Below are 27,353 nucleotides of genomic sequence, written 5' to 3'. Positions count from 1 at the left end.
CTGATGATGAGAAATTTGAGGCTCAAACAAGAGACTTTTGCACTAGTGTCACTGAATGATCTGGCCCTTCAAATAGTCTAGTCTATATATATTAATTTACATATATATATGTATATATGTACATATATACATATCTATATATATATAGATATATATATATATAGATATGTATATATGTATATATGTATGTTTGGTTGGGTGTGTGTGTGTGGTATATATGTATATATATATATATATATATATATATGTATATATATATATATATATATATATATATATATATATATATATATATATACAGTACATATATATGTTTTTTGTAATAACATCAATGCCATTGTACAATTACAGTTTTAATGGTTTAATAACAGTTGACAATTGTTTTATTACAGTTTTAAATGGTTTTATTACAGTTGAAAATGTTTTGATTAAAGTTGAAAATTGTTTAATAACAGTTTTAAATGGTTTTATTACACTTGAAAATTGTTTGATAACAGTTGAAAATGTTTTGATTATAGTTGAAAATTGTTTAATAACAGTTTTAAATGGTTTTATTACGATTGAAAATTGTTTAATGACAGTTGACAATTGTTTGATTACAGTTGAAAATTGTTTGATAACAGTTTTAATGGTTTTATTACAGTTGAAAATTGTTTGATTACAGTTTTAATAATAGTGGAAAATTGTTTGATAACAGTTTTAAATGGTTTTATTAAAGTTGAAAATGTTTTGATTAAAGTTGAAAATTGTTTAATAACAGTTTTAAATGGTTTTATTAGAGTTGAAAATTGTTTGATAACAGTTGAAAATTGTTTAATAACGGTTTTAAATGATTTTATTACAGTTGTAAATGGTTTGATTACAGTTTTAATGGTTTAATAACAGTTGAAAATTGTTTGATAACAGTTGAACATTGTTTGATTACAGTTGAAAATTGTTAGATTACAGTTTTAATGGAAAATTACAGTTGAAAATTGTTTGATTACAGTTGAAAATTGTTTGATAACATTTTTAATGGTTTTATTACAGTTGAAAATTGTTTGATTACAGTTTTTAAATTGTTTTTATTACAGTTGAAAATGTTTTGATTATAGTTGAACATTTTTTGATAACAGTTTTAAATGGTTTTATTACACTTGACAATTGTTTGATTACAGTTTTAATGGTTTGATTACAGTTCAATTTGTTTTAAAGTTTTATTATAGTTGAAAATTGTTTGATTACAGTTGAAAAGTTGTATTAGTTTTAAATGGTTTTATTACACTTAAGAATTGTTTGATTACAGTTAAAATAATTTGATAACAGTTGAAAATTGTTTGATTACAGTTTTAAATGGTTTGATTACAGTTTTAAATGGTTTAACAGATAAAACCGTTTAATTACAGTTAAAAAAGATTTGATTACAGTTGAAGGTGTTTGATTGAATAAATTACAGTATACAATTTGTTGATTGCAGTTTAAAAGAGAAAAGTGTGTACAATTGTAAAAAAACTACAAATATTCTGTAAAATGATGTAAAGGACAATAGAAGATTCATCGAATTTGAATAAATTAACAGTCTATTGAAAGGGAGAAGAGAAATACTTTTTTTTTTGTATCTAAACTGATGTTAACATAGTTATGTAATTTTATTATGGATGTATTAGTTTAGGAGAAAAACAGACACCAAACAAGCGTGTAAATGGTTGGAGTTCCCAGGTTTAAAATAATTTTATTGTAAAATCAGGAAAAACAAACATCCAATTTTCGCGAAGGTTTCCTGCTGATTTCCTTACATGAAAATACTCTCACCAGAGTGTCCGTGAATATAGATGTATATTATTAACATTTATGATATTGTTGACTTTTAAGCGTATACAGTCACAGCACACGTTCTCTAAATCTTGCCGTTTCACTTTTTTTGTTTACCGTCATATATGACATGATGAACTTCACAGTAGTTGAAACATTCCGAGTTATTTTATTTGACTACCACGCAAAGTACAAGCTCATGACATTTAGCTGAAACAAGGAATCCGTTTTCTCCGTGAGCGATGAGTTTAAATAGAAGCAGTGCAGACTTTCCCTGGACAGCATTCCCGAGCCCATTCAAAGTGGTCACACAAAAAGTAGCCTAATTTAGGCTTAATTCACATGTTCCTAAGCCAACGTTCCCTGCCAACAGACAGAAAAACTAGTGAATCTGAAATATGCCAAAAAGAAAAATAATACAAATTTACACATACAATAGCAAAATTGAGAAGGAAGGTCTGCAATTGAATCTAGTGTGAAAGATATTTGTTTTTGAAATGCCATCAGTCCAGTTCGCACATCCTAAACCCCCAAGTATCAAAAAACAACCCTTACAAAAAAAGGTTGTACTATCTATATACGAGTCAGTTTGTTGGGATATAAATAGATAAAGGAAATGTGTCCATTTTTTGTAACACTCTGCTCTCTCTCTCTCTTTCTTTCTTTCTCTTTCTCTCTCTGTTTCACCGCTGGTCTTATTTGGGGTCTTCGATAGTTCCCTTGCTCAGGTCGGTCATTTTGGGATACTTCACTTTCTTTTGGTCGAGTTCGTTTTGAGCCCAAAGCAGGAGTTTCAGGAGTTTGGCCAGCTTGGGGGTGGATTCTCTGTTTTCGTAGTCCAACACAGACTGGTTCACCTCGCTCCATACCTGCGACAGAAGAGACCGATAATTGATTTAGAGCTCGACTTAGCCGCCATCAGTTTCTCCCAAATAAAGTTTAGGAGAAGTTTAAAAAAAAACCTTCGTACCTTCTGCCGTTGCATCATGTTGAGCAGATCCCCAAACGGGGACTCTTCAGGGTTGTCGAACGCCAGCAGCGCCAGCGTTCGCTCCATCTCGGTGAGACACTCTCGGCTCTCTTCCCCCTGCTCTGCCAGCTGAGACTGGGCGAACTCGAGAGCCGCCTCAGTCTCCCTCAAACGAATCAGCTCGATGAGATGCTGTTGCTGAAAAAGACGAGACATTCACAGATTTATGGATAATGTTGTCTTTGAGTTTATAGGGTAGATTCACCCTCATGTAGACTAAGGCTTGAGATTATTTTCAGAGTAATCTTTTTTTTTTAGAGTTATATGCAAAAATGTATCTTGTATTGAAGCCTCCACATTGAACTCCTGTTGTGTTATCAGTTTTATCTTGTTCTTTAAAATATATACTTTATTGAATATTGTTTTGATTGTTTAAGCGCTTTGTGACCCTGGTCTGGAAAAGCGCTATACAAATAAAAATTACTTAATAACATACATTAATAAATATTCTCTTGTCGAGGCTTCAATACAAGATGGACATTAAAGACGAGCAGTACGGAGGCATTTAGATGTTTTTAAGTTGGTCTTTCCAGAGCTCCAGTCGCTACATTAAAATAAACATACATTTTTGCCTGTAACTCTGAAAAGGAACAGATTACTCTGAAAATAATCTCAACCCTTAGTTTAACATGTGAAGATAAATCACTGTTTTACACAACAAAACTTTTTTTTTTTTTTTTTTTTTTACTTCATCGCACACGATCGATAACTATTTGATTACGCTGGATTTTCAAATGTTTACCTGGAGGTGAAAATAGAGATAACGGTTGGTGTCGAGCAGCTCCGGGTGAAGACTGTTGATCAGAGCGATGGCATCTTGGATCTGACCCTTCAGGATCATCTCTCGGATTTTAATTCGCTCGTCGAGTGAATCCAGGTCCACGCTGGGCTCGATCCCAGACTCCATCCTGAACTTTTCCGCAGCCTCTTTGAATCCCTCTGGTGGGTAACAAATGTGATTTGGCGTTAAAGAGAGATCATGGAGACACAAAAAAGCGTGGATCCTCACCTGTGACGAGGTAATTCATGATGAGCCTGTTCATGTCAGCCCTCTGGATGTGCACATTGTTCAGTTTGTCCATCCACTCCTCCCTCGTTATGTCGTCCGGCTTCTCTGCATAACTCATGTTGATCCTGGAGGAGAGCCGGGATACGATTTCATGTGAAAAAAAGCATAAAACATCCTCAAATTCTTCTAAAATCCACAGTATGATCAACACGCTAGCCGGGAAAACGGTGCGGCCTGTGATGAAAACACAACACTGAGGCCTGACTCTCAATCAGGAGGAACCAAAACAAACACATCGTCATATTATTTCGCACGATCTTAGCGATCTAAACGCCCCGCGGAACGTTAAGGTGGAGACTATTTCGTCTTATGTCGTTTCGATCGACGACCTTTCGTGGAAATTAAGGCATTTTTCATGACAAACCTGTTTTTTAGTCGCTACTTCCCAGCAGTAGCTAGCAAGCGGAGAAGAGGTACTCTTCTTCTTTGATGGCAACGTCGCTTGCTTACAGACTCATGCGCTTGCTGCCCCCTGCAGCCCGTTAGAGGAGCTGCGGGCAATGTTCAGCATTGATTAAGATGATAAATATATAAGTATATATATACTGTAAGTATAAGTATTTTTTTGCTTAAAGTATTTCTTTTTTCAAAAGAATTCTTAAATATATGAGGGTCTCACTTATTTGCGTTCAAACCTTTTTAAATGAGACTCCTTCCAAAACAATTCACTGCAAACATTTAAAGATGATGCTCAAGCTCTAAAATAAACAAAAACACACAATTTGATGGTCATTTCGGGTTAAGAATCATATTTATTTGGTAAAAAAAAAGTTTTAGGGATTTGCTCAAAGTATATTATGCAAAAGTATATTACAGTATATTATATAAACTCAAGCAGGTTCCTGTTGTCTGTACTTTGTATCGACTATATATATATAGATATATATATATATGCACTGAATACATTTGAAAATGGTTTGATCTTCTTGCCAAAAATGCCCTAATATACCAATGAAATACCAAGTTTTTTCTTCTTGTATGGATATTGTTTTTGTTTTCATTCTTATTTCTATAATTCACGTATAGTTATTTGTTTTTGTTTTTCGATTTATGTGCTCTAAAGTTGTTCTCCATTTAATAGTAATTGTCTTTGATGTGATTTTTCAGTCATATGAGGTGAGCTCGAATTTCAAAGGATGAAAGGACTGTCTTTACAATCAAGGGTAAAAGTAGAGCAGCATTTAATATCCAACTCTAAGGGTTCAGAAAAAAAAGGAACACCAGTAAGGTAAATGCTGCAAATATATACTCTAGTAAATTAACATTGTGGGTGTCGCATGCCAATAAAAACTAACATTTTTAACTCCAACACAGTTGTTTTATACTAACACATTAATAATAATAAAGCTATATTATAAAAAAAGGAATATTAACTTGGAGTCAATATCTAACGTTTAAATCTTCTTAAATTAAATTAATCTTGAAAAATACTTGCACAGTGTAGTAGAGAGTAGTTCTATTCATTTAATCTGATATGAGTTCAAGCATTCCTAAGATATTCTGTGAAGATCATCTGCTCAGCTACTGACTTATTTGGACCCTGATTTGTTTAGGGCCCCAGAGAACAAGGTCCTGTCATCATGGAAAAGGCGAAACAGTCTGGGTCGCCGCCAAAAGATGGCAGAGACGAGGCGAGCACCGCAGCGATAGACGAGGAGGAGATGCGGAGGCAGAGGCTGATCACGCACCAGAGGAGTAGCGAGGAGCAGCGTCGACTACACATGCAAATGTAGGTTTCACATTCAAATAAAAACACCCCCCCCCCTCTATAGTGTTTATTAATATCTAGTATTTAAAATACACATAACCTACTTATTTTTTATAATAAGTAAATATACCTTGTTGATATGAGTCAGTTAATGTGATGCTTAGTTTATTGTAATTAAATAAAAAGATAACAAACATTTCATTGTTTCAATAATATTCTTACACAGCTGTACCTTGAAATCTGTTCGAACACAGACGATTAATTGTGTAACACATGCTTATAAAATGAATCACTCTTATCAATAAAGGTGATCGAACAACGTTGATAAATGATTCGTTCATTCCGCCAGGGTGTCTGGTGCAATGGATTACTACAGACACAGCATTGAGAAGGGCCACGTGAGCTGCCAGTGGGCCGAGCCAGTGTTTCCATTTTCAGTGAGTGGATCGATCCATTAAAAATCATCTTATTTTCATGATACAGTTTCCAAATAAAAAGTAATTTATTGAGTGACATCGCTTTGCAGATGCTGAGCGATGAACGCACAAGACGGGTGAGTTATTTTCATTCACTCTTGAAGCCAGTCTGAACACATTGTATATTCCTGAACATGTAGATGAACTGGATGTCACTGAAGCACTTCATGGAGAGTCGCCCGCTCTCGCCCATCCCGGACCGCTGGTTGGATTCCATCGTTGCCCGGGTTCCAACAAAGCTTAAAGACAACTTTGCGATGTATTCCCTTCTCCAAGAGCTCTGCACGGAAGTCAGCGAAATGTTTTTCGACGTGATCATGGAGCACATAGGTACAACAACAAGTTTCCTCTGCTTCCAGCTTTATCTATTCATAGGTTGCAACAGCTAGTTAGCTATCTTTATCTTTCTCAAGGTGTGCCCCCTACAGTCTCCGAAAGATGTATTTTACTCTAGCTGTTACTGTGAATTTACTAATCCTATCTTAAGCTGATGAAATCGGTGATGTTCCGAAGCTCCATCTGGATCTAGGAAGGTTTTCATTAGTCACTTGTATGGCTTCATACCCGTGCTGCTCCATTCAGAACTAGCATCAAAACTTTTAAAACTTGACTTTATTAAATGCAGGACAAAGTTGGACCACTAAAAGAAATCAACTTTAATTTGATATAAGTGATGTCATCTGTTACGATAACACATTGGGCGCTAGCCAAGATAGCTATCTTTGGAAATGAGTTGTTAAGACATAATCCAGCCAACATGAATGAATGCATCCTCTTTATCTTTAAGTCATGTTGTCGGAGGTATGTGCCGTCTCAGTGCTTCTTCTAGTTTACATTTTAAATTTAAAAAAGTACGATTAGTTAGATGCTCATTCTGTTACTCTCTCTCTTTCCAGTGGACACGATACTGAAGAACCCAGAGACCGAAGGAACCATCATAGCCAAACAGACGTCGGTCACGCTAAAGTAGGAATTCATTGCTTTGATTACATTACATTAGAAGTTTCATATCATATCAACAGTTATGTCAAGACACTTTACAGTTTATATAAGACTACATTGGAGAAAAGAAAAACAAATCCTAGCAACTCAACAATAAGTGAATCCTAGCATCATATTGGCGATGAAAAACTATCTTCTAGAAGGCAGAAACCTTGAACAGAACCAGACTCGGTGTTGATGGCCTCCTTTTCATTTCCTCATCTATTTTTCTAGGATTCTGGAGTATTCCTTTTTATGGATGAGCAGCTTTATCGACAACCGTAAGATGATCCGAAAGAATCTTTATGTCCTCCATCCAGTCATGCAAACTCTTTTGGATCTTTGTTACTCGACATTCACACCTATAGTGCTCGTCAACTTTCCTGCGTACAAGTAAGACACAGCAAAAGAAAGTCTCACTTTTATGTGCTTTAATTCATTTATTTTTTTCTTTTTTTTTTGTAGAGTTGCAGGTCCTTTTGATTGCAAAGACCTTCTAAAGAAAGTAGCAGAAGATTGTCGGAGAGTAGAGAACCGTGTTATGAACTCCTGGTTTCCTAAAGTTATACACTTATTAACCAACGAAGAAACCTTAGAAGGTGTCAGAGAAGAAAAAATAGATTCCTTCTTCAACTGTGCACAGACGCTTCTTTCGAACCAGGTGATCATTTTTACAGAAAACACTACAAAAAAGAGTTTCTGTGTTTTTAACAATTTTTGATTTCCCCAGCTGAAATCTCTTCTTCAGAGAAGCGTAGAAGAGTTTGTCGATTTGTTTGAGCCATTTGATGATTTCTGCACGCCCTTGTACTGTATGGCGCTGACGTTTAAGCAGGAAAAGATGGATATTTTTCCCACATTGAAGGACCTGGAAGCGGCCATATTTGAGATCCTTAACTATATCACTAACACGCTACAGGTGAAACACATTTTGAACATTAAATGTTCTTGATTATGGAATGTTTGATTTTGTTTTTCTTTTGTTCCCCACAGAAAGTGAAGACGGTTCAGTCCTGGCTAACTCCGATCTCTCTTAGATATGTGGATGCTAAAGTTGCCGATCACGTCCTGGCTTGGGCTCAGGAGACTGTAAAACGCGTAGTGGGGAGGAATCTAGAGAACCCGGATCGACATTTTAAGACATTTGGTAAAAACGTCATTAATTCTATGCTCATCGAGAACTAGAGAAGCTCTCAAATAGCAAATAACTCCACTATAAGTCCCATATTATGATTTAATTTCCTATTTTTACACAATTGTTTATCTCTTATTATCCATGTATATAATTGGATTTTAAGAATTCTGTATATTGTTGACAGGAATGATCTCTCTGTTTAGATTCTTACTCTCTATACTCATCAATTATTGTAAATAATGCTTGTCTAAAATACTTTTTTTTCATTCTGATTCACATTTTAGTCAAAAAATATAGCTGGTTAGTTAATGGAAAGGCAAAAGCCAGAGTGGAAAAGTTCATCAAAGGAAATCACTCCTTCGACGAATACATTAAGGTACTTTCTTTTTTTGAAACTTGTATCCTTGTAGTTTTCCTTTCTGTAACTGGGTGTGTATTTTGCAGCAAGTAGAAAAATTCATCAAACTGTCTAAAGAAATCCTGAACCTGTCTGATAAAGTCGACTTTCCAATGGTCCATTTGGACTGCGAGGAGCTAAAGGAGGGCCTGGTCAACAAAGCTCAGCACTTTGCTCTGATACTTCTGAATAAAATGATGGACGATCACCGGGATCATAATTTACAGTAGGGATCAGGTTTTTCAAAGTCCGACTCTAGTTAACTGTTGTTTGTTTGGAAAGGATCTGCTCTGACTTCGAAACGATCAAAGAAACTGCTCTGATGGTTCCGGAAACGACAGAGGAAATAACCCAGATGTTGGAATATATAGAATTCACCAAAACCAAAACTATCCCGCAACTTAAGGAACACATAACGGTAATACATTTTCTGGTCACTTTTAAGATATTATTGAGTACCTTCTAATAATGATTATTTCCATGTTATGCTAGGACGCTTCGTACAGACTGATCTACTTACTTGACTTCCACGTCATGGATCCGGATGACCCTGAATTAAACACCACGGTCTTCCTCTGGCTGCAGAAAATGTTGGATATCTTTGACAACAATTTGGAGGTAAATACAGCTTTTAGTATTTAACAACAGATTTGTGATGTTATTACAAGTCATTTGTCTGTCTTTTGTAGCTTGTCCAGAAGTCCAAGAATAAAGAACAGAAGTCACTCCTGGATAGGCGAACGAAATTGGTCGAACATTTGGAGAAGTTGGGAAAGAGCATTGAAATTTTGCCTTATTACTCTGAGCTTAATATGATGGAACAGGTACCTTTTAATTTAATTGGTAGATAGTTTTCACAAGTTTGTGCCGTGTGGTAATAAATGCTGCTTTTGACAGTACATGGCTGAAGTCAGGACATTCAAGAAGCTTGTTGAAGAAGCGGAGGAGGAGATCATCTTCATCAACAAAGAAGAGAAGTTCTTTGAATTTGAGGAAACGGAATACCCAGAGGCTCAAGTGATCCAAGAAACGGTTGACCCATACCAGAATCTATTCAAATTTGTTCTCAACTGGCAGTGTCTGGAGCAAAAGTATTCAGTTTTACATTGTGGTTTATGCTTAAAATATATTTTATTAAACTGTTTTCTTTGTGTAGGTGGATGGATGGGGCCTTTGATGACCTTGATGGGGAAAGCATGGCAGGAAGGGTGGACGAATGCTTCCGGGAAATGTTCAAGATGATGAAGTTCTTCCAGCAGAAGCCGTTCAAACCTGATGAAGAGACGGAGAAGAAGATGGCTCGGCGCCGACCAGATGAGGATCCGTCCAAACAGCTAAGCCCCACAATGCAATTGTGCACCAATGTGATGGATAAGATCAAAGAATTTAGGGTATTTGTCTACAAGTCGAATCAAATGTTAGTGGATTATTCTCACCACTAATGTTTTGGTTTTGTATCAACAGGAATTCATCCCCATTGTGTGTGTACTCTGCAACCAAGGCATGAGACCACGCCACTGGGAAAAAATGTCCGAAATCGTGGGATTTGACCTCACCCCAAACGAAAACACTACATTACGCTTAATTCTAGAAAAGAATCTAACATGTCACTTGGAACCATTGGAGTCTATCAGTGCTGCAGCTACTAAAGTAAAAACTATATCAGAATTATACATTTGAAACTAAAGATTTAATCAATGTTGTATTTCTTGTTTCGCAGGAGTTTTCCCTGGAGAAGGCGATGGAAACTATGCTCACCATTTGGAATAACATATCCTTCCACCATCAACCCTATAGAGAAACTGGGGTGTCGATCCTGACCGCGGTGGATGAGATTCAGACGATGCTGGATGACCAGATCGTGAAGACTCAAACCATGAGGAGCTCTCCCTTCATCAAGCCTTTTGAGAAGGAAATCAGAGTAAGTTAAAACCAAATTAATCCACTGTATGTCAACAAGACTTTCTCATTTGGATTCATTATCTTCTTGTCAGGAGTGGGAAGCTCGTCTTCTCCATATTCAAGAAACGATAGATGAGTGGCTGAAGGTGCAGGCTCAGTGGCTTTACCTGGAGCCTATATTCTCCTCTCAGGACATCATGCAGCAAATTCCAGAGGAGGGGAAACTCTTTCAGATCGTGGACAAGAACTGGAGGGATATCATGAAGCACTGCATTAACAACTCAATGGTTGTTTACAAGCTGAATAATAACATAAGGAAACATTTCCGACGCCTAAATAATAGTTCTAATTTCCTGTAGATTCTACCGGCGACAGCGATGCCTGGCTTGTTGGAAAAACTGCTGCAGTCAAACTTGCATTTGGATACTATCATGAAGGGACTGAATGCGTATCTGGAAAAGAAACGACTCTTCTTCCCAAGGTAACAGATTTAATTAAAAAGTGTTGAAGTCATTGCCTTTTAAATCTTGCTTTTTTCCGCCTTCAGGTTCTTCTTTTTGTCCAACGATGAGATGTTGGAAATTCTGTCCGAGACAAAGGATCCATTGCGAGTACAACCCCATCTGAAAAAATGCTTTGAGGGCATCTCAAAACTGGACTTCCTGCCTAATCTGGACATACAGGCAAGACATCTGAAGACGTATGATTCCTTTTTAATGACGTCTAAAAAGCCTCCCTGTGCTTTTTCAGGCCATGTATAGTGGTGAAGGCGAGCGTGTCGAGCTGATTGAACTCATCTCTACATCCAAGGCCAAAGGAGCCGTGGAGAAGTGGCTGGTGCAGGTGGAAGACCTGATGCTTCGCAGTGTCAGAGATGTCATTGCACGCTCAAGACTGGTGAGGTCACTTCATAAACTTCCCTGACATGCCTAATTGAAAAGGACCCGTTACATACAATGACCCACAAAGGTTAAGGATTAGTGGTAGAGTTGCTAGGGTTGCTATGGTTGGGGTTGAGGTTAGGGTAAGTGTTAAGATTAAAGTTAAGTTTAGGTTTAAAGTTAGGGTTAAGGGAGCTGATTTAGGGTTATGGTTCCCCATTTATACGTGTGCATGTTTCAATTATTTGGGTGGTTCACAGGCCTATGCTGAGACTCAAAGAAGCCAGTGGGTGAAAGAGTGGCCCGGGCAGGTGGTTTTATGCACCTCGCAGATCTTTTGGACCACAGAAGTGCATGAAGCTATTCGATCTGGCACTGGTGTGAGTTTGACATCTTCTCTTTTTGTTGCTTGTGGACTTAAGGAAGCCAATCCTGATTTTATACTTTCCGTCTCTAGGGTCTAGACAACTACTATGAGCAGCTCCAGAAGCAGTTGACAGATATCGTAGAACTTGTGAGAGGAAAACTGGCCAAGCAGACGCGGACCACGCTCGGAGCTCTGGTCACAATCGATGTCCACGCCAGAGACGTAGTCATGGACCTTATCGAGAAAGGTTTGTCTAATAAAGGATCTAAAAAAACGTTTCTCCATCAATCAGAAAGCAACCATATCTGTCTATTTTCCATCAGGTATTTCCTCGGATGCAGACTTCCAGTGGCTGGCCCAGCTCCGGTATTACTGGAGCACTGATAACGTCCGTGTCCGCATCATTAACTGTGATGTGAAGTATGCTTATGAGTATTTGGGGAACTCTCCACGTTTGGTCATCACCCCACTGACGGACAGATGCTACAGAACACTGGTAACACAGACTATTGCATTAAAACCTTGAAATAGATTTACATTAAAAAAAATGTTTTTGTTGAAGATTGGGGCGTTTTTCCTGAACCTGGGGGGTGCTCCTGAGGGTCCCGCTGGAACTGGAAAGACTGAGACCACAAAGGATCTTGCCAAAGCGCTGGCTGTGCAGTGTGTGGTTTTCAACTGTTCCGATGGGTTGGACTACCTTGCCATGGGAAAAGTATGATAGGCACAAAAACATTCCTATTATTTAAACACACATGTTAACCTTGATGTCATTATCTCAGTTCTTCAAAGGTCTGGCTTCGTCCGGTGCGTGGGCCTGCTTTGACGAATTCAACCGGATCGAGCTGGAGGTGTTGTCTGTGGTGGCGCAGCAGGTGCTCTGCATCCAGAGAGCAGTCGAGCTGAAGTTGATTCAGTTTGACTTTGAAGGGACGATGCTTAAACTAAACCCCAACTGTTTTGTATCGATCACGATGAATCCCGGCTACGCAGGACGATCAGAACTTCCTGACAATCTTAAGGTAAAACATCACATTTTTTATTAATTTACTTTCCATTAAAAAGCATCTTCACTCCTTAGGTGTTGTTCCGAACGGTCGCCATGATGGTCCCTAACTATGCTTTGATCGCCGAGATCTCGCTGTATTCGTACGGATTCATAAACGCCAAGCCTCTCTCCGTCAAGATCGTGATGACCTACAGACTTTGTTCAGAGCAGCTCTCTTCCCAGTTCCACTACGATTACGGCATGAGGGCTGTGAAAGCTGTTCTTGTGGCTGCTGGAAACCTGAAGCTCAGTTTTCCTGACGAAAATGAAGACATATTGGTATTCAGGATTATTGATAAAACAAGTAATTTATTTATTTTCTAATATTTCTTCTCTCGTCACTTTCAGCTCTTGAGGTCCATAACAGACGTTAACGAGCCCAAGTTTCTCTCACATGACATCCCTTTGTTTAATGGAATCACAAGTGATTTGTTTCCTGGAATTACACTTCCTGTGGCCGACTACAGGGTCAGATATGAAGGAATAAATAATGGTTATATGTATTGTTACCACAGTACTAATACGCTGCCGTCTTGTTTCTTCCTAGTTGTTTTTGGAAGCCACTGAACTATGCTGTAAAAACCACAATGTTCAGCCCACGGACGTCTTTATACAGAAGATGATTCAGACGTACGAGATGATGATCGTCAGACATGGGTAGGTGATAATGTTCTTATTAAACACCTGTATTATCTACATATAGTGGGGCAAAAAAGATTTAGCCAGTCACCAATCCTGCAAGTTCTCCCACTTAAAAAGATGAGCGAGGCCTGTCATTTTCATCATAGGTATACCTCAACTATAAAAAAAAAATACTCCAGTAAATCATTTTCTGATTTTTAAAGAATTTATTTGCAAATTATGGTGGAAAATAAGTATTTGGTCACCTACGAACAAGCAAGATTTCTGGCTTGCACACACCTGTAGAAAATGGAAGACATACAAAACCAATGATAATCCCCGATCTGACGCTCCACGCAAGAGCTCACCCCATGAGGTCAAAATGATCACAACAACGGTGAGTGAAATCCCAGAATCACACAGGGGGAATTGTGGGATTTTTAAATCAGACATTGATTTTCTGGATTTCTTTTTCTCATTTTGTCTCTCAAAGTTCACGTATACCTATGATGAAATGAATCGTCCCCTCTCATCTCTTTAAGTGGGAGAACTTGCACTAAATACTTTTTTGCCCCGCTGTATTTATTCTCTGCTGCAGACAAGTTTAAGAAAATGAGTCAGGTTTGAGTGTCATGACACGCTGGATTAAAAATAATAATCGCTAGATGTTCCCTTATATTAGGCTCAGAGTAAAAAAGGCCTTTAACAAAAATGTTGACCGTCAATGTTTTGTAAGATGTCACAAAACATAAACAATGCAAACTGTTGCACTTTGATTTTGAGTGATGTTAATATAAAGTGTGTCTTTTTTCAATATTAGATTTATGCTGGTTGGAGAACCATTTGCAGGGAAGACTAAGGTGCTGCAAGTGCTCGCTGATGCGTTGACATATATGAATAAAAAAGGATACGGTGAAGAAGAGAAGGTCATCTATAGAACGTTGAATCCGAAGTCCATCACCATGGGACAGCTTTTTGGACAATTTGATCTGGTTTCTCATGAGGTAGGCCAATACTGTCAATTGTTAAACAAGAAAAATCAAACATGAAATCTTGTTAACAGTGGACGGATGGGATCGTGGCCAACACCTTTCGTGAGTACGCCTCAGCGGAGACTCCAGAGCGAAAATGGGTGGTGTTCGATGGTCCCATCGACACATTGTGGATTGAGAGCATGAACACTGTGCTGGATGACAACAAAAAGGTAAGAAAAAACCCCCTCAAATATTTCAGAATCAATGATAAATGATTTGTACCTCAACAGTTATGCTTAATGAGTGGCGAGATCATGCAAATGTCCAATCAGATGAGTCTCATTTTTGAGGCTATGGATCTGTCACAGGCTTCGGTAAATAATTTCAAATGACAGATTTATTTAAACACAATTTGACCCACATTTATGTTCCCCGTCCAGCCAGCCACAGTCAGTCGATGCGGTATGATCTACATGGAGCCATCTCAGTTAGGCTGGGAGCCGTTAGTGATATCATGGATGAACACCCTTCCTGAAGCCCTAAAAGTGCCGGAGTGCACAACGCTGATAATGGAGCTATTCAAGTGGTTATTTCCACCTTCTGCCCGAATGGTTAATAAAAACTGTAGAGTAAGTATGATCAAAAGAGAAACCTTCAAATGCCAAATCTGTTTTATTTTTTTATGTTATTTTTTCGGATTTTAAGGAGGTTGTTCCATCCAGTCCTAGTAATACAGCAGTGTCCTTATGCCGCTTGATTGAAATGCTGCTGACGGAACCAATAAAGACGGAGCCAGATGATAAAACCCTCCGTATTTGGATCCAGGTGAATATATATTTGTACACAGAATTGATCTTAGATAGTGATTTTTTAAATGCTAAACGTTCGGATGCATTCAGTGTGAAATACAACTAAAAATTTTAGGCAATTTCCGTATTTTCTGAACTATAAGATTCACTTAAAAGCAGAGTTTCTTTTAAACGACGTGCCTAATAATCCAGTGTGCATTATATAACACATAAGCGTCTTATATTGTATTGTCCAATATAGTGCATAATGTATGGTATTCCGCCTTTGTGGTATGTCTTCTTTAATAATCGGTAATAATTATTAAATCCTGACTTTTGCTCGTTCAATTTTCACCTCTTAAGCTTCCAGGAAAATTAGAAATTTAGCAGATATGATGTTGCAGATAATTTACTGTGAAAAACAAAAATTGACAAATTGTGTAATAGGATAGAATCAGAAAATGTATATTTCCCAAAAACAAAGAATCACAATCATGGCTTCTCACTGACATCTGTTTAATGTAATTTTAATTTAAAATTGATCATAAAAATATTCACTTATACAAAATATATATATATATATTAAAAATTGTGAATAAAGACCTTTTCTAGACTTTAACCATTGTGTTATCTTCGCGTTGTGGCTCAAAGCCTGTTCACCTGGTCTGGAAAAGCGCTATACAAATAAAAATGACTTACTTACTTACTTACTTACCTTGACCCAGAGACAAAACAAGGGATACCCCAAACTCGTTTGTTTTCGGACCACCGGGTCAACTTGACCCTTAGATAACATAAGGATTAAAAGACCGATGTGGCACAGAAGAAGCACATGAACCATGGCCATCGCCAATCCTCACCAGAAACGGAGCGATATGGTTATTTATTATTTTACTCAATAATAAGAGGACATGTTAACATTGGACAAAGCTTTATTGGGACTAATGAAGCAGGAAAGGTGTTTTGAATCCCACTGGTTATAGAGGTGTCTGCACACAATTTTTGCACTGCATAACTCAGGTCATAAATGAGGTAGATCCTACGTTTCACACTGTCATTTACCTCTGCTATAGTTGGATAATCAATCTTGTCTTTACGCCGTTACAATGTTTTAATCAAGATTTTATGCATACATACATGCAGATTTTTGTTTTACCAACCAAAATAATTCCTCTAAATGTCTACACGCTGTTTTTAAAATCACAGGCGGCATTTGCTTTCTCGCTGGTGTGGTCTGTTGGTGCCAGCTGTGACTCAAATAGCAGGGAGAAGTTCAGCGAATTCGTGAAGGACATTCTGATGGGAAAGTCGGAAAACCATCCGATCCCTGAAACTGTGGGGAAATGGGAGTGTCCGCTGGAAGACAAAGGCCTTGCTTACGATTACAGCTATGAGGTAGAATGCACATTATATAACCATTTGGGGTTTCGTCAGAGCCTGATGCTGTGCTCAGTTTAAGGGACGAGGAAGGTGGGTTAATTGGAATGAATCCATCCAGGATGCCGATCTGGGAGACAAGAACGCTAAAGTGCAGGACATCATAGTGCCGACAATCGATACAGTTCGGTACACCTACCTGATGCATCTTTGTCTGACATATGCAATGTAGGTAGACTATTGATCAAGCGCCTGTACTTTTAAAACAACTTCTTAAACGACTTGTCATTCTTTGAAGGCCAATTCTCTTTGTGGGTCCAACTGGTACCGGGAAGTCAGTTTATGTTAAGGAGAAGCTGATGAACAATCTAGACAAAGATCGTTATGTACCTTTTTTCATCAATTTTTCCGCTCGAACAAGTGCTAACCAGACACAGGTAAGCTTACAGCAGCAGTTTTAGGAGTCAATCTGTCTGTAACTTGACACATGTATTGAATGTTTAAGAATATCATGATGTCATGGTTGGATAAAAGAAGAAAAGGGGTCTTCGGACCCCCGATGGGAAAGAAGTGTGTCATCTTCGTCGACGATATGAGCATGCCTGCTCTGGAGACGTTTGGAGCACAACCACCTGTGGAGCTTCTACGACAGTTTATAGATCATGGGAACTGGTAAGAACAACCATTCAACTACATTTCCGTGTGAGAATACCAAGAGAAATAATATTTTGTCTTATAGGTACGATCTTAAGGACACCACTAGAATTACCCTTGTGGACCTCCAGCTCATTGCAGCCATGGGTCCCCCTGGTGGAGGACGTAACGCTGTTACATCTCGATTGCTGCGACACTTCAACATTGTCAGTATAAACGCCTTCAGTGACGAAACGATGGTTCGCATCTTTTCAAACGTGGTGGCCTTTTATCTTAAAAATAATGCCTTCCCTCCTGAGTACTTCACTGTGGGCAACCAGATAGTAACGGCAACAATGGAGGTAAGACGTCTTGATTCTTCTGCGCGGTTTCAAATTCTGCTTTAAATAAACTTATTTTTATGTCTGAAGGTTTACAAGAAGGCAATGGAACACTTGCTTCCCACTCCAGCAAAGTCTCACTACACTTTCAACCTCAGAGACTTCTCTCGAGTTATTCAAGGCTGTTTGCTCTTGAAAAAACAGTCACTGGAGAACAAGCGCACCATGATCCGCCTGTTTGTCCATGAGGTCTTCAGAGTTTATTATGACCGCCTCGTGGACGACGACGATCGGGCGTGGCTCTACGAGCTTATGCAAGGCATCCTGAAGGAACATTTCAAAGAATCATTTGACCAAGTGTTTGAACACCTGAAAAAAGGAAGTAAAGTAAGTGTTGTTGTTCCTCGTAAGATTCGAGACTAGAACACTATTTGGCAAACAATTTTTTTTTTCTATCATCAGTTGGTGGAGTCAGACTTGCTTAATCTGCTGTTCGGTGACTACATGGAGCCGGACCTGGAGGACGATGCTCGCTTATACACTGAGATTCCTTCTATAGAGAGTTTTGCTGAAATCGTAGAAGGTTGTCTCGATGAATTTAATCTAACTCAGAGAAATCGGATGTATCTCGTTATTTTCCGGTAATTCTGGACTCATTTTCTTACCATTGGAACGAATCGCTTAGAAAATAATTAATGTATACTTTGAACATCAGCTATTCCCCTCCCAACCTGTAACTTATAAGATGCACTGCATCTTAAAAATGGCACAATTATGTGTTCTTTCAATGGTATTCTCCCCTAAATGCATTATGAAAAATGACGGTGTTAGAACTTGCCTGCTTGTCCACTTGACAGCAAGCTTGATCTGCTTCCTGACATGTCATTTAAAGATATAGTGTTTCTGTAACAGCAAACCCCTTTTTTTTTACCATATACTTTAGTATCAAAGGCAAAATACAATTCAAACAAATGTTTAGATTTGTATGTGCTTATATTGTGCTATATTAATTTAGTACAATTCAGATGTGGTTTTTGAAATTGCCCAATTAATGTACATTTATATTTACAATAATAATGATAATTGTAATTCTCATGAATCATATATTTATCTGCAACTGGTAGGTACGTACTGGAGCATCTGTCACGTATCAGCCGTGTATTGAAGCAGCCAGGTGGAAACGCTCTTCTTGTTGGAGTGGGAGGCAGCGGGCGACAGTCCATCACTCGCTTGGCCACTTTCATGGCCCACATGACGGTTTTTCAGCCGCAAATCTCTAAGAGCTACGGCATTCCAGAGTGGAGAGACGATCTTAAGGTTGGTTTAAGAATCCATTCCCTTGTAAGCACTAAAGAAAATCCATTCATTGATTTTTTTTTTTTTTCGTTTTTTCAGATGCTGCTAAAAAATGCAGGTGTTAAAGGCCAAAAAACAGTGTTCTTGCTGACCGATGCTCAAATTAAAGATGAGGCTTTTCTGGAAGACGTGGACAGCGTTTTGAATACAGGAGAGGTGCCTAATCTGTTTGCCAATGACGAGAAACAAGAGATAATGGAGGTAAGATGAAGTGTTGTCTTGACATTCCAAACCGAATCATAGGAAGGGTTCACTAAGTAAAAAACTGGTTGAGACTCCCTGATTAAATCTGACATTTTGTTCCAGGCAGTTCGTCCTTTCGCTCAGGCAGGAAACAAGAATCTGGAGTTAAGTCCTTTGAGTCTTTTCGCCTACTATGTGACCCGCTGCAGAGAAAACCTACACATCATCGTCGCCTTCAGTCCGATTGGAGATGCTTTTCGAAATCGCTTGAGACAGTTTCCATCTTTGATCAACTGCTGCACCATCGACTGGTTCCAGGTAGCTAGTGGATTTTTGCAATGGTTTGCAGTTCTTCATGTATCTTTATGTCGACAGCCGTGGCCTGAGGAAGCTTTGGAGCGGGTCGCCTATTCTTTCCTGGAGTCCATAGAAATGGGGGACAAAGAGAGACAAGATGTTGTGTCAATCTGCAAGACATTCCATACAACTGCAAAAGATCTTTCAACAAAGTAAGGCTTGCCTATAATCCTCCTATTTTTGCTAAAAGCCTTTGCTACACATGTAACCTTTTTTTCCAGATTCCTGGTGGATCTAGGCCGACATAATTATGTGACACCTACGTCCTATCTGGAGTTAATTGCAGCTTTTCGTCTGTTGCTGACTCAGCAAAGAGAGACTGTAATGAAAGCGAAACAAAGATACACAGGTGGTTTGGACAAGCTTGCCTTTGCAGAATCTCAGGTAAAGTCGCTTTGAGACTCAAATTGAGGAAAGGTTGTTGCAGAAAGTATATAGAAACTTTTTTTGCGTCCAGGTTGGAGAAATGAAGAAAGAGCTGATCGATTTACAGCCCAAACTGGAGGTGGCAAAAATTGAAAACAAAAAAATGATGGAGGTACTTTCATTGCTGTATTGGGAAGCGATATTTTTATTGCCTTATCAGTAAACCTTGATATCCTCAGTCAATTTGTTTCACTTTCTTGGACATCCTTATGCCTCTTGACTCTTGACCATCATCTCTACCAGATAATCCAAGTGGAGTCAGTGGCGGTGGAGGCGAAGAGTAAGATTGTAGGGGAGGATGAAGAAGCGGCTACAAAGAAGGCAGCTAGTGCTCAGGCTCTTAAGGATGAATGTGAGAGTGAACTAGCTGAGGCTATTCCTGTTCTGGAAGCTGCTCTTGGCGCCCTGAACACAGTGACCGTAAGCACACTTTCTCCTTAAAAAAAAAAATTGTATGAACTGTTCTATAACTTAAGATGTTCCCTCTTTTTCAGTCGTCTGATGTCACGATTGTGAAGTCGATGAAAAACCCTCCTTCTGGTGTCAAGCTGGTGATGTCGGCTGTCTGCGTCATGAAGGAGATCAAACCGGACAGAGTCGCTGACCCAAACACGCCAGGGAAAAAGGTTTCTGATGCAACATCATGAAATTATACCACTTTACTGAAACACGTTTGCTTCTCTAGATTATGGACTACTGGGGTCCAAGCAAGAAGCTACTTAGTGATATGAACTTTTTGAGGGATCTTAAGGAATATGACAAGGATAATATTCCGGTAAGTCTTGAAAATGTGTGTTCATGTAGTCAGACAACCATATAAAGATTTTTCTTTTGTGATTATAAGGTTTCTGTGATGCAAAAAATAAGAAGTGAGTTTATAGTCGACGAAAACTTTGACCCCGTTGTTGTGGCCAAAGCCTCTTCTGCAGCTGCTGGACTTTGCAAGTGGATCAAGGCGATGGAATCTTATGATAGGGTGGCGAAGGTAAGATTATTTCCTTGTTTTTAAATCCTGCTTCCTTCCATCTTCTAGTTATTCATCATTTGCATTCTCTTGTAGGTTGTGGCTCCTAAAAAGATAAAGCTTGCAGAGGCGGAGGAGTCCCTGGCTGCCACCATGGCTGTTCTGGAGGAGAAGAGAGGAGAACTCAAAGAGGTGATGGACCGTTTAGCTGACCTGGAGAATACCTTTCAGGAGAAAACGGAAGAGAAAGCACAGCTGGAGCATCAGGTGGACATGTGTGCCAAGAAGTTGGACAGAGCTGAAAAGCTCATTGGTGGTCTGGGTGGAGAGAAGACAAGGTCACACAATTTTTCTGCTTTATCGTAGCAAATTATTGTTTATGTTTAACTTTAATTTAACTGAATGATATTAACTGATTTCTCTAGATGGTCGAAAGCAGCAGATGATCTGCAGAACACATATGACAACCTGACAGGAGATGTTCTGATCTCTGCTGGGGTCATATCCTACCTGGGGGCCTTCACTGTTGGATTCAGACAAGACATCACAAAGACGTGGACCAAGTTGTGCCAGGTAAATATGTTTTTCTAAAAATAAAAACCTAGCATTTTTTAGGGTGAAACATTTATATTTTGATCTCTATATTTAGTCCAAGAACATTCCATCATCCGATGACTTCTCGCTTAGTAAGACTTTGGGAGATGCCATCAAAATACGAGCCTGGAACATCGCTGGTCTTCCTAGTGATTCTTTCTCAGTTGACAATGGAGTCGTTGTTAGTAATTCACGCAGATGGTATGAGTCTCCATTGAGAACAATACAATTGACTTCAAGATTTAACATCTAGATCTGCTCCTCAGGCCCTTGATGATTGACCCTCAAGGTCAGGCCAACAAGTGGGTGAAGAACTCTGAGAAGGAGAACAACTTGAACGTGATCAAACTGACTGATGGAGACTACATGAGGACACTGGAGAATGCTATTCAATTTGGCACGCCATTGCTGCTGGAGAATGTTTTAGAGGAGCTGGATCCTTCCCTTGAGCCTCTGCTGCTCAAACAGACTTTTAAACAAGGTAGGGAAGATGTCAGGTGGTATGTCAACGTCTTATATCCTAAATTAAAACATGTCTTAATCCACTAAGGTGGTGTTGAGTGCATCCGGTTGGGGGAAAATGTGATCGAGTACTCCCCCAACTTCCGCTTCTATGTCACCACCAAGCTGAGGAACCCCCATTATCTCCCAGAACTGGCCACCAAAGTGACCCTACTCAACTTCATGATCACCCCAGAAGGTTTGGAGGATCAGCTGCTGGGAATCGTAGTAGCGAAAGAGAGGTAACATCAATGTTATTTGATTCTGTCTGTTAAGTTGAGCGTGTGTTTAATTCGCTGCACAGACCAGAGCTGGAGGAGGAGAGAAACGCTCTCATCTTGCAGTCGGCAGAAAACAAAAGGCAGTTGAAGGAAATTGAGGACAAGATTCTGATGACACTCTCATCATCTGAGGGAAACATCCTTGAAGATGAGAGTGCCATTCAGATCTTAGACTCGGCAAAGATCATGTCCAATGAGATCAGTCAGAAACAACAGGTGAGTGGACATAAAACAACATCTTTATCTGGAATCTAAATGTCTAACAAAGATGTTTTTATTCTCAGATCGCGGAGAAAACAGAGATCAAGATCGCAGAATCCAGAGAAGGTTACAGATCAGTTGCCAATCACTCGTCTATTCTGTTCTTCACCATCGCTGATCTCACCAACATTGATCCCATGTATCAATATTCTCTCACCTGGTTTGTCAACCTCTTCATCAAATCAATCCAAGACAGGTAATTCACGCGAGTATTCTTTTTTTTAAAGTTTTAAACACATCTGTTATATACCTTCGAGGTTATGCTTCTTGTTAGCCAGCAAGCTTTTCAAACTTTTTTGCTGACTTTGTAAAAGTAACTAACACTTGAAAAAATGTTTAGATTCTTCTAAAGGCAGAAGATAATGTAAAGAAAATTTCTTAAAAATATGAGAGCAATACCTTTTCAAAAGAATGTTAGTTGAAAAAAAGGCACTACATGTTACACAACATATTTCAGTTATATCAAATATGAACTAAAAATAAATATGATATTAAAAAAAAAACCTTCACAAGTGACCTTTGTAATTGTTCCAAATTTAAGAAAAGAGACCCAGGAGCAGAAGACAATGCACTCGCAACATATAAATTATGAAATATACAATTTATTTCACAAAACACACAGTCCACTTATCACAATGTGCAGAACAAAAAATGTCCACAAGATTGGGACTAAGTCGCAATAAATCAAAATAATCAAATATGAGAAGGTCCTGTACAGATTGACCGCCGGACACACAGGTCACCAAAAATTTTGCCAGGGAAAATGAAATCTCAAATCCAAAAAGGTCAACCAATGAACATAGTAGCGAGAGAAAGTCAGAGTCAGACCAGACAGAACTGTAAAACAAGCTGATGCAGGTCTGCGGAAAGTATGGCATATAAGAAGGCAGGATCATTTGCAGATTGCCGCACCCCATGTGTTTCAAAATCGTCCGGTCCAAAACTGCCTGGGAGAGCCACGCTAAAGGCTGACAAATAATAAGAAAAGTTATTGTGACGGCAGAGGATTGTAACACATTGATGTCATGAAACATTTACAATTTGGGCAATAAATGAAAATAATAACATTTGAAGTTTGGGCAGCTTTCAACAGAAGTAACCTTTTTTTTTGTTGGTCTAGTGAAAAGTCTGAGTCCCTGGAAACGAGGCTTGAGTTGCTCACAGATTACTTCACCTACAATCTGTACAGCAACGTCTGTCGATCTCTGTTTGAGAAGGATAAACTGCTGTTTTCCTTCCTCCTCTGCTGTAATCTGCTATTGTAAGTGATCACGACAGTTGCCTCAAGATTCTGAGCATTTGATGAATGTTACGCTTTATTTTAATTCAGGGCAAAAGATGACATCGAGTACACCGACCTCATGTTCTTTCTGACGGGAGGAGTGGGCCTACAGAACACACTAGCGAACCCCGATCCAAGCTGGCTACAGGAGAAAAGCTGGGATGAAATATGTCGAGCCAGCGATCTACCTGGATTAAACGGAGTCAAGTAAGAAATTCATTTCTGAATATGAGACGAGAATCTATGGTGAGTCTGAAATGTATTCCACAGGCAATCATTCATGGAGACTCCGGGAGACTTCAGACCCATTTATGAAAGCAAAGACCCCTGTAATGCCCCTGTGCCTTCCCCGTGGTGTACCAAACTCAATGAGCTGCAGCAGATGATCTTGGTTCGCTGCCTCAGGCCTGACAAAATAGTCCCTGCTGTGGTCAAATTTGTCACCATCAAACTTGGGAAGAAGTTTGTACAGCCGCCTCCTTTTGACCTGACGAAGAGCTACCTGGATTCTGACGCCACCATCCCACTCGTGTTTGTGTTGTCTCCTGGAGCTGATCCCATGGCGAGTAAGTTGTGAACCTTTATCTTCTTATGACCAAGATCAACCAAAAACATTCCATACCTACCACTAATATTCTCAAATCTTCCCTCAGGCTTATTAAAGTTTGCTAATGATAAGGAAATGGGTGGTAATAAGTTCCAGTCCATCTCCCTGGGTCAGGGTCAAGGACCGATTGCGGCAAAAATGATTTTCTCCGCCATGCAGGACGGTACATGGGTGTGTTTGCAGAACTGTCACTTGGCCGTTTCCTGGATGACAAGTTTGGAAAAGATTTGTGAGGAATTGCACCCAGATTCGTGCAACCCGAGTTTCCGTCTTTGGCTCACAAGCTACCCTTCGCCCAAGGTGAGGACGTTTGTCAGAAGCGTCTCTATTAATAAAGCTTTCCTTGACTGTTGTCTCTCCTTTTCTCTTCTGCTATCAGTTTCCAGTGACAATCCTGCAGAATGGGGTCAAAATGACAAATGAGCCTCCGACCGGGCTTCGTCTTAACTTGCTCCAATCCTATGTGACGGATCCTCTGTCCGATACAAACTTTTTCCACAACTGCAAAGCGAAAGAGTTGGTGAGTCAGGATTCTATTTACATGTGAACACACACACGTGGCATTCATGGATTATCTTTCCTTAGGTTTGGGAGAAGCTTCTGTATGGTTTGTGCTTCTTTCATGCTCTTGTTCAAGAAAGGAAAAAGTTTGGTCCCCTTGGCTGGAATATTCCTTACGGCTTCAACGAATCTGACCTACATATCAGTATCAGGCAGCTACAGGTAACTTTAGCAATTAAAACAGATTATATTGTTGTATTACTCACTTTATTTTGTGTTGCAGTTGTTTGTGAATGAATACGATGAGGTTCCGTTTGATGCCATAAGTTATCTGACTGGGGAGTGTAACTACGGAGGCCGTGTGACGGACGACTGGGACAGACGGCTGCTCTTAACCATGTTGGCTAACTTCTACAACCAGGATGTGATTGATAAATCGTGTCACAATTTCTCTCCCAGTGGTGACTACTATTCTCCTCCTAAATCGAAATATAATGAGTACCTCCAATTTATCAAGGTAAAGCTAATATGATATCATTTTCAGATGTTTTTTTTAAATTCACTCTTGCAAACTTGTTTCTTTTTTTATTCATGAAGGGACTTCCTCTTAGTCAACAACCGGAGGTTTTTGGGATGCATGAAAATGCGGATATTTCCAAAGACATCCAGCAAACAAAACTGCTGTTTGACTCGCTGCTTCTCACACAAGGAGGAGGTAGTAAAGGAGGATCGGGCTCGGGGGGTGACAGCGCCCTCTATGAAATAGCCAATGACATTTTGACCAAGGTATTTATCATTGCAGTTAGATCATTTTTGTTGTCATATGATGTTGATGTGCAAGAGAAAAGCAGTCAGCCCTGGCAAAATCTGTCTTTTTAATCTTATTTTGGTAACTCATTGTCGTAAGAGCAACACCTCAAGTTACTTTGACCTCACTAAAAGTATTCATGTGCTTCGACGAGGCGATTAACTGTCTTCGCAATCTGGCCCAAAACAGGTGATTGCTAAGAAAGTCATATTGTCCACTACCAAAAAATACATACATTTAAGTGCAACTATAGGATCAAGATTGGAATTTCGTTTCGAATATTGTTCCAGATTACCATTAAATAAGATGACAGAATAGATCGAGAAATAATACATCCGACAACCTCCTCAGATCCACGTACACTGGAAGCATTTCCTACATTCACTTCCAATTAAAACTTCCTTTTTTTATATAGATGCCAGCCAACTTTGACACAGAGGCAGTTCTTGCAAAGTACCCCGTACTATACGAGGAGAGTATGAACACTGTCCTTGTACAAGAGATGGAGCGCTACAACACGTAAGAAACTCCTTGATGTTTAGTCCCGAGAGAAAATGTTTAAATTACGATGTGCTCCTCTAGGCTGTGCAGCACACTTCGTGTTAGTCTGCAGAACCTGCTGAAGGCCATCAAGGGTCTGGTGGTTATGGATGCAGAGCTGGAAGCGGTCGCTGGCGCATTGCTCATAGGGAAAGTTCCAGAGAGATGGGCCAAGCGCTCTTATCCGAGTCTCAAACCGTTGGGAAGCTACATCAATGACTTCCTTCTTAGACTTAAGTTTTTACAGGTAACTTTTTACTATTCACATATCGGTGTTTGATCAATTAAATGTCTTGTTTCTCATGAGTCTTTCTGTTCTTGCCCATAGGATTGGTTTGACAGTAATAAGCCTAACGTGTTCTGGCTGTCAGGCTTCTTCTTCACTCAGGCCTTTCTTACTGGAGCTATGCAGAACTACGCCAGGAAATATCAGATCCCCATCGATCTATTAATCTTTGATTTCGAGGTTTAACCTTAACAGACTTTTCACTAACATGGGCTGGGACTAAACTATTATTTTTTAAATCTTATTGCACAGGTTCTTCCCATTGACGAGTCGGACAACTGTCCTGATGATGGGGTCTACACCAATGGATTGTTTTTGGATGGAGCACGTTGGGACAAAGAAAGGTATGATTCATTCTGTAATGCTAGCTCTCGATAATTGACTATCGCCCTCTAAAACAGCGGCTTTCTGGGTGAGCAGTATCCCAAGATTCTATTTGACACAATGCCCATCATTTGGATTAAACCAAGTAAGTATGGAACTGGATTAGAGTGAGTAATTTTCCATCACCTCGATTTTTCACCTTCATTTCTCTCCGTCAGGTAAGAAACTTAGCAATGCTCAGCAGGCTGTGCTTTACATGTGTCCACTGTACAAGACCAGCGAGAGGAAGGGAACCCTCTCCACCACAGGCCACTCCACCAACTACATTATTTCAATGACGCTGCCCACCGACAAACCTCCTCAACACTGGATCAAGAGAGGCGTAGCTTTGCTTTCTCAGCTTGATGACTGAGGAGAAATCATGATGGTCGTACAATTCTTGCCATCATTGAATGAACGTATGATGATCCAAATGTGTCTAGCGTCTATGAAATAAATTATATTTTTATGATTTTTTTAGTTTATTTTATTAATCTCTAGAATTTAATAAAATATATAAATGT

At 39.2% G+C, this 27,353-nt stretch overlaps 2 protein-coding genes across 3 annotated transcripts; one reads left to right on the top strand and one right to left on the bottom strand.

Moving 5' to 3' along the window:
* Positions 1–1,678: 1,678 nt before the first annotated feature.
* Positions 1,679–4,361, bottom strand: LOC148059716 (glucose-induced degradation protein 8-B homolog). 2 transcript variants are annotated; one of them, XM_087782136.1, is made up of 5 exons: positions 4,255–4,361; positions 3,831–3,955; positions 3,564–3,760; positions 2,762–2,959; positions 1,679–2,660 (listed from the first exon to the last, which is right to left on the bottom strand). In XM_087782136.1, the coding sequence occupies exons 2-5, from the start codon at positions 3,946–3,948 to the stop codon at positions 2,487–2,489; spliced, it is 687 nt and encodes a 228-aa protein (XP_087638262.1). In that variant the 5' UTR covers positions 3,949–3,955; positions 4,255–4,361; the 3' UTR covers positions 1,679–2,486. The 2 variants fall into 2 exon arrangements, with proteins under 2 accessions (XP_087638262.1, XP_087638261.1); XM_087782135.1 differs by having other exon boundaries at positions 4,251–4,316.
* A 1,109-nt stretch (positions 4,362–5,470) lies between these two features.
* On the top strand, positions 5,471–27,225 carry LOC148059715 (dynein axonemal heavy chain 12-like). The gene is made up of 73 exons (XM_087781564.1): positions 5,471–5,619; positions 5,948–6,035; positions 6,125–6,151; positions 6,215–6,404; positions 6,971–7,040; positions 7,290–7,448; positions 7,521–7,716; positions 7,786–7,974; positions 8,049–8,202; positions 8,475–8,566; positions 8,635–8,813; positions 8,870–9,005; positions 9,080–9,205; positions 9,277–9,411; positions 9,485–9,678; positions 9,744–9,978; positions 10,052–10,237; positions 10,308–10,508; positions 10,582–10,776; positions 10,849–10,970; positions 11,037–11,172; positions 11,240–11,386; positions 11,631–11,750; positions 11,828–11,984; positions 12,061–12,233; positions 12,300–12,452; positions 12,520–12,759; positions 12,819–13,064; positions 13,134–13,253; positions 13,333–13,442; positions 14,227–14,410; positions 14,470–14,610; positions 14,671–14,754; positions 14,821–15,009; positions 15,086–15,205; positions 16,375–16,563; positions 16,622–16,773; positions 16,844–16,982; positions 17,051–17,217; positions 17,285–17,540; positions 17,610–17,906; positions 17,982–18,160; positions 18,644–18,836; positions 18,915–19,076; positions 19,182–19,376; positions 19,434–19,567; positions 19,637–19,799; positions 19,873–19,953; positions 20,085–20,261; positions 20,336–20,467; positions 20,527–20,616; positions 20,686–20,826; positions 20,902–21,143; positions 21,231–21,378; positions 21,455–21,600; positions 21,666–21,880; positions 21,950–22,142; positions 22,205–22,397; positions 22,466–22,638; positions 23,563–23,703; positions 23,773–23,931; positions 23,995–24,290; positions 24,378–24,631; positions 24,711–24,851; positions 24,917–25,054; positions 25,116–25,349; positions 25,430–25,618; positions 26,056–26,159; positions 26,223–26,427; positions 26,509–26,646; positions 26,719–26,810; positions 26,868–26,935; positions 27,009–27,225. The coding sequence occupies exons 1-73, from the start codon at positions 5,471–5,473 to the stop codon at positions 27,200–27,202; spliced, it is 11,853 nt and encodes a 3,950-aa protein (XP_087637690.1). The 3' UTR covers positions 27,203–27,225.
* The last annotated feature ends 128 nt before the right edge of the window (positions 27,226–27,353 follow it).

This window comes from Callionymus lyra, chromosome 19 (assembly GCF_982586985.1).
Source record: "Callionymus lyra chromosome 19, fCalLyr1.hap1.1, whole genome shotgun sequence".
In the NCBI taxonomy this organism is placed as follows: Eukaryota; Metazoa; Chordata; class Actinopteri; order Syngnathiformes; family Callionymidae; genus Callionymus; species Callionymus lyra.
Note: the sequence above shows the minus strand (reverse complement) of the source record. Positions and strands in the feature narration are given on the sequence as shown.

What these genes read in the sequence shown, in the direction of transcription:
- LOC148059716 (XM_087782136.1), bottom strand. Translation starts at nt 3,948, where the DNA reads ATGAGTTATGCAGAGAAGCCGGACGACATAACGAGGGAGGAGTGGATG. An exon ending in ATCTCTATTTTCACCTCCAG is followed by an intron (nt 2,960 to 3,563) that starts GTAAACATTTGA and finishes CGTCTTTTTCAG; the next exon opens with CAACAGCATCTCATCGAGCT. An exon ending in ACATGATGCAACGGCAGAAG is followed by an intron (nt 2,661 to 2,761) that starts GTACGAAGGTTT and finishes CTTCTGTCGCAG; the next exon opens with GTATGGAGCGAGGTGAACCA.
- LOC148059715 (XM_087781564.1), top strand. Translation starts at nt 5,471, where the DNA reads ATGGAAAAGGCGAAACAGTCTGGGTCGCCGCCAAAAGATGGCAGAGAC. An exon ending in TTGATCTGGTTTCTCATGAG is followed by an intron (nt 14,411 to 14,469) that starts GTAGGCCAATAC and finishes TCTTGTTAACAG; the next exon opens with TGGACGGATGGGATCGTGGC. An exon ending in CTTACGATTACAGCTATGAG is followed by an intron (nt 16,564 to 16,621) that starts GTAGAATGCACA and finishes TGCTGTGCTCAG; the next exon opens with TTTAAGGGACGAGGAAGGTG.